This window comes from Scaptodrosophila lebanonensis, unplaced genomic scaffold, assembly GCF_003285725.1.
Source record: "Scaptodrosophila lebanonensis strain 11010-0011.00,11010-0021.00 unplaced genomic scaffold, SlebRS2 tig00000159-arrow-arrow-pilon, whole genome shotgun sequence".
Taxonomy (NCBI): Eukaryota; Metazoa; Arthropoda; class Insecta; order Diptera; family Drosophilidae; genus Scaptodrosophila; species Scaptodrosophila lebanonensis.
Genome location: NW_022060596.1, coordinates 206,712 through 213,277, shown reverse-complemented (window position 1 = coordinate 213,277; position 6,566 = coordinate 206,712). Strand labels below are relative to the sequence as shown.

Here is a 6,566-nt window from a genome sequence, read left to right as displayed (position 1 = left end):
CGCTCATGTCAAATAGTGGTATGTCTAAAAAAATACAATTCGTAAATGCTTTGGCTGACTCGGAGAGCCAATATTTGGGTTTATTTGGTGCTCCATCTATTACATCTGAGTTTGTCTGCAATCCATCACTATATATCTGATTAATTGTAAGTATATTGAATTGATTTCATTGCATTCATTCCATCAGTTTTCTCCCTACACTGACGAAGGTAACCGTATTGCCTGATTTCCAATTCGGCTTCAGGCAAGAATGCGGTGCCATCGATCCAATTCAAAAAGCTGGTAAACCATATTCTAAAACAGCGGTGGGCACTACAAGAACAACAACATCTACAACAAAAATCATAATGGAGAAATTGAAATTTTCTGCTCAAATATACACATTGAATACATTTTGGAAAATTATATTTTCTAATTGTGTTTGATGGCATTCCGTGAAACGTAAAATTAAAAAGAATTGAACAGCTTTCATCAATAAATTCGAGTATTATTAAGAGCAGATCAATTAAGTATGTACAAAAGAAGCATTTTGTTGGATTTTGTTGTTGGCTCACCATTTAAATTTGATGAAAATAATTGCGAGCAATTTACACATTGATAATTTTTCGAGCAACCTCAAACTATGCAGAGGTTTCCAGAGAGCTCGTTAAAACGTGCCATAAATTACCAATTACAAATTGCTTGGAAATGCTCTGCTTGTTAAAGCAATAACAATGCTATCGCTAAAGATGATTACGATGTTCTTGTTGTTGTTCTTGTTGTTGTTGTTGATGATGTTTCTGTTGCTGTTGCTGTTGATGCTGGGCTGATGGCTCCGGCATTGATAGCAAGACGGAGGGGAAGCTGTTGCATTCGTTGCATGTCAAAACAGATTTTATCTGCGGCATGCAATTATAAATACATTTGTCAAATATTGAGACAAAAATGAATTATGTGCATGTGGTGTATGTGGTGTGTGTGTGTGTCTGCTCTGTGTGTGTGTGTGTGTGTGTGTGTGTGGGTGTGTTGCAGTAATGTGCGCACTCTTACGTGGCAGGAAAACATTTAATGCGATCACTGACTGCAAATAATGAAATAAATACTTTGCATTATGGGAACAATGCATTTGATCCACAGCTCAAAAATATCCAATTTATTATTGTGCTGCCTCTTCCTTGCTACATTTAAGCTGCCCAAAAGCTGCACTCGAATAAAATTTGTGCAATATATTTCTCATTTTTAAGTAGCCGTTTTATAGCTTAAAAGCTAAAATTGGTCGAGTCCGTATACACACTTAGCTTTATCGAATTGTTCATAGCTAAATCATTCATAATCAAAAATCTATCACCATCAAGCAATGTCAATAATTTCAGGAAGCACTCAAGCCATTCAACAAAGTTACTCTTAAGATCAAAAAATCTACAGATATTTGTTTTCACAGAAATTTTGTGTACCTAATGTAAAAAGTGTAATTAAATGGATAATCGAGTGAAACAGGGCATATATTTTTGTCGATTTATTCATATTCAATAATTTACAGTCTACACATACATTTTTAAAAGCCGGCTGTATTTTATGAATATATATTGAATATTTTTTCATTTATTTATTTTTAATACTATATGATTCCCTTTTCTGAATAGAGCTGTGTGTTGGTAATTCCTGCATATGTTAATGAGGTATACACTATTTATGATAATTATCTATTTCTTTTGGTTCTATGAAAATAGTCATGCAAGAACTGGTCCAGTGACGAGTTTAAGTTCGGTATAATTTTTATTTTATACAGCCAATCTGATTGGAATACAACAGAATAATGCATACATACACATATCCAGAAACATTCCCCAATATGTTTCTAAACAGGGGAGTTGCAAGTAAGTGGAGTGATTTTTAAGTGTCCATTACATCGCTGGAATTTTTTTAAGTGCAGCATGTGACCAGAAAAAGTATGCCACAAAAGCCATGACCGCACTTTTAATCAAAGTGAAAACTATGGAAATGCATGAAATCATTTTCAAAAACGTTCCTGGCCCAAAAATGGCAAGAAACGTGTAACCGAATTTATGTAAGAAGCTGAAGTTGCCCTTGCACTGGGCCATGCGACCAGTACCATGTTAGCCAGGCCTCTATGGGTGGATGAGGGGTGTTGGTTTTGGTATTTGCATGATATATGCAGTTATAATAAACCACAAGAGCTGTCAAAGTAACAACAACGACAGCAACAGCAGGATAGACACACACACACGTACACCCACACTGACACAGACAGAGAGGCAAACAAATGGTGGTGTGCGACGATGCGTATGAAAGCAAATGGCAAACATGGCAACCACAAACAGCAGAGTCTGTCTCTGTACTCGTACATACATACATATGTCGGTATGTATATCCATATGTATGTATGTGTGTGTGCTAGCTAGTCTCGGTTGGCCCTGCCGGGCAGTGCAAAGTGAAATTATGCACAACGTAAATAAGTAAGAAATTTATTTGTCAAATTGAATTGGCATTAACAAATAGCACAGACAGGCGCTGATCAAGATGCACTGCCGGTAATGCCGAAATGTTTAATTTCGAAGTGTTGATCGATGCACATGGCAATGCACAATTGGTGTTTGATTATACATACATACATGCATACATACATACATACATATGTATGTATGACTGTACTTAGGACCATTTGGGTGCTGGGAAATAATGGGTTACTGATGAACTGAAACAGTTCAAACAAAGAAAATAAATTAACTCGAGCAGTAAATACGTGCTACTTTAAAATATACTTAAACTATTCATTGAATTCAATTTTTCTTCTACGAGTAAAATATTGTTCGTTTAGAACTCAGCGACACATACACATACATACATCCATATGTACTAGGAATAAAAACGTTTAAATACGCAATGATTTTCAGACCAAACTTAATGAAATCAGCCGTTTACAACATTTCCAATAAACAAGTTGGAAATTAAGCATTTCGATGGTAAAAGCTTGCAATTATCGGGGCATATCAGTACAATATATATGTACTATATATCTGCTAAAGTTAAACGGGGTAGAGTATATGTTTGTATTATTATTATTGTAAAATAGTCCAGCATTATCTGATCCATTAACTAAATAAGACGTTTGAGAAGTCTTCTTTTCTTTTTATTCGCCTTTAATTTTATTTTAAATACATCGATGACTGAGTAAACCATTATGTTTTCGGACTAACTTAAAAATATCGGAGATATCGATTTAACTCTTTTATGTAATACCACCACATTAATTTCGGTAACAATATTTTACTCATCGAACCGCCTTCAAAATACTCAATCTTTTTCGATTACATTGAGATTATTTCAACGATAAAATAGATTTTAGGTTCAGGAAATATTATTATTATTACAATATTACAGCAATTATTATTTTATGTTTATTACTTTTTGATGCCATCAAACAATTTCAATTCGATCATACTAAACATTAACCCATTTGTTTTGATTCGTCAATAATATTGATTAGTTCATTAATTAACAACTAAGGGGCATTCATTTGCGGAGAAAACGTCATGCGTCACAATCATATTTACTCTTCTGGATAATGTGTGTCTTTATATTTAGCTTTGCACCGAAAATATACCTACACATATACATATATGTGAAGTGTCAGCATGCAGGCATTCTATCCAAATAAAAAATCGTAATTGATTTCCAAAATTTTTTTATTTCTTTGTCGTTCCTTCTTCTCCAGGCTTTGGTGGCCTGGTGGCCAATCTAATCACAGATAATCATCTTATTTGTTCTATTTTAATTTATGACACAATATTTTAAAAGTTACATTTTTATTTATATATAAAATTAAACATTTTTTCTTGTTATTACTTGTACATATGTGTTGCATTTTGATTTAGTTGCTCTCTTGAAAGTGTACTTGAATACTAATTCTCAAATAAATATGTGTAGTTAACTTTACACGACTAATCGATTCTCAACAAAAAAAAGTTAAACGCTGATTAAATCGATTCTTTTTGGAGCTGTAGTGTACACTGTCTCGCAAATTATCGAAAAGAAGAAATTAAATCAAATGTCGATGCTTTCTTGACTTCGCACTGAAGCTCTTTTTCAAATTCCCAAAAAGAAATACGGCCTCACTTGGCATGCGTCAAAAGGCGTTCTCTTTCCGGTAGTTCTCGTGTTCTAGGCGGACGTATAGTTCTAGTCGGACAGAAGTTGAAAAAACGGAGTAAATTTTTTGCAAATTTAGTGAAAACTTATTTAATTAATTAATTTGTTAAAGTAAGTGTTGCAAGAAGCGCTCCGCATTTGCAATTTATGCTCACTTGCATTTAAATACGTGTATTACGGTTTTTCGACAGTCATTCTTCTACCCTTCAATATTTCAAAATGGACGCCAAGTCGCCTGAGATCCAATTCGAAGAATCGTCGCAAGCAGCGGCAGACTTAGAAGACGCTACTGTTGGCAGCAAGCGCAAGTTCGAGTTGGCCCTTTCAATGAACTCCGGGGACTCTGGGCCACGTGACGGTAGCAAGAAGCCGCGCACGGCCGATTTCGGAGACAGGTTAGTGCCCAAGTGGTTTCGACATTGATAATGTGCCACAAATAATGTGCATCCTTCATTCATCGGGCAATATTTTAAAAAGCAAAAAAAATGGCACATGGTGTCATGTGGTTTCTGGAATTTTCTACAAATTCTACATTGTATGCACATACATATGTATGTGTGTATGTATGTATGTATGTGCATATGTATGTACATACATTCCAAAAACGTGCAGGCATTTTAATAATGAAATAGAATGCGATTTCGTTAGCAAGCGCCTTGCGTGCTGGTTGCCTGTTCATTCTTACCTTATTAAATAAAAATGCAAATAATTAAATGTAAATGCCATTCCTTTCGCTATATATTTTAACAAAATTATTTTCATCTTTTTTTTTTTTTTTTTTTTTTGTTAACTCGTCTTGTGCGACGTACTCAGGCACGCATGCGTCGTTATACTCTGTACATGAAAGCTACAAGACTAGGTTAGGTTTGCCCGAGCTTGAAAATGTAACAGGCAGAATGAGGCGTGGCAGACCCCACAAAGTATATATGTATGTATGTATATTCTTGATCAGCATGACAAGACGAGTCGATCTAGCCCTGTATGTCTGTCTGTCTGTCCGTCCGTATGAACACCTTGCGTAAATACGCAGAAAATGTTTATTTTGGGTTAGCTCTGCCAGACAGATAAATCAATACACAAATGAAAATTAATTTATTATAATTCTGTTTATTGGATACATATTAATTACATAATACATTAAACTAGTATGTGAAAATATTAGCATTTATATTAATTCTATATGTTTAATTTTTTGCTCCAGTCCTCAATATGTACAGAGTATTCCAAAGTTGGGACACCCGACTTTAGCTTCTCTACTTGTTTTATAATCAAATTTCGTTCCCTACTCCAGATAGCATCTCGAGTGCTTTATCGCTCTTTTTGCAACCAATTGCTTACATAAGTAACTACACACTTTAAATATAAGATGTGCCAACAACTACCAACTGGGTAAACAAGAAAAAGTACAAACTTTTTCCATTTTTCAGCCTCGGAAATGGTGAAGAATCCGATCAGGATATGAAGAATACAACTCCTGAACAAGGGCCCGTTGAAAAGTCAGAGGACAAACCAATGTTGGAATCGGCCAAAAAAGCTGAGGAGTCTTCCGTTGAGGAACCCGAGGAGAAAGCCATGTCTGGGTTGCCTGAAAACGCTGAGGAACCTAAGAACGAGGCCTCGCCCGGTGAACTTGAAGGCGCAGCTGGTACTGATGGTACCAACAAGGAATTGAACGAAAACTTGGGTGAAACCACTGATGACGTTGCTGTTGAGGGAACCAAGGACAAGGTCGTGTGCGATGTGGCTGGAAAAGCTAAGGCTGATAACTCCATTTTCAATGGATCGGAAAATCAGGAGCCAAATTTTGTGGTGCCCGATGCAAAAGCAACCAAGAATGGTCCGAAGTCAGAAAATGCTAAAGGTGGAAAACGCAAGAATAAGAAACGCTCATTGTAGGAATACAAATTTCCAAATGCCTTATCTTGATCGAACACAAACTACCTACGAGTCCCAAGCGCGGAACATAATGTAATACAATATTACCAAAAAATATATCAATAAACAAGTATTGCATACTAATGCCTGTAGATTCTTGAGTTCTGCGCTCTGTTAGGAATGAAGAATCAATATTCAGAACATCGACGGAACAGAAGTAATTCATTGGGACTTTGTTTATTTTCATATGAGATAGATGTACCTAATGAGCCGACAAACCTATCTGTTTTTAGATTATTATAATAAGCCACATTAATGATTTCACCCTCGCGACGAGAAACTGAACCATTACACTATAATAAATTGCTGTGCCAGTTGTTTTGTTTTCTGTTCAAAGGACAAATCCAAAGAGCGAAATATTAGGTAAATATAATATGAATAACATAACACTTTATTATTATTATATATATGGCCGATCTAGAATTGATCATTCCTCAAGTCTCCTGTGGTATAAAGCCTTATACTCATGTTTCCATTTCTAT

General features: G+C 35.4%; 1 protein-coding gene across 1 annotated transcript; it reads left to right on the top strand.

Annotated features, from left to right (window-relative positions):
* The first annotated feature begins 4,133 nt into the window (after positions 1–4,133).
* LOC115629606 lies at positions 4,134–6,176 on the top strand. Its single transcript, XM_030526102.1, has 3 exons — positions 4,134–4,260; positions 4,341–4,544; positions 5,577–6,176. Exons 2-3 carry the CDS (start codon positions 4,369–4,371, stop codon positions 6,043–6,045), a joined length of 645 nt encoding a protein of 214 aa, XP_030381962.1. The 5' UTR covers positions 4,134–4,260; positions 4,341–4,368; the 3' UTR covers positions 6,046–6,176.
* Positions 6,177–6,566: the final 390 nt, after the last annotated feature.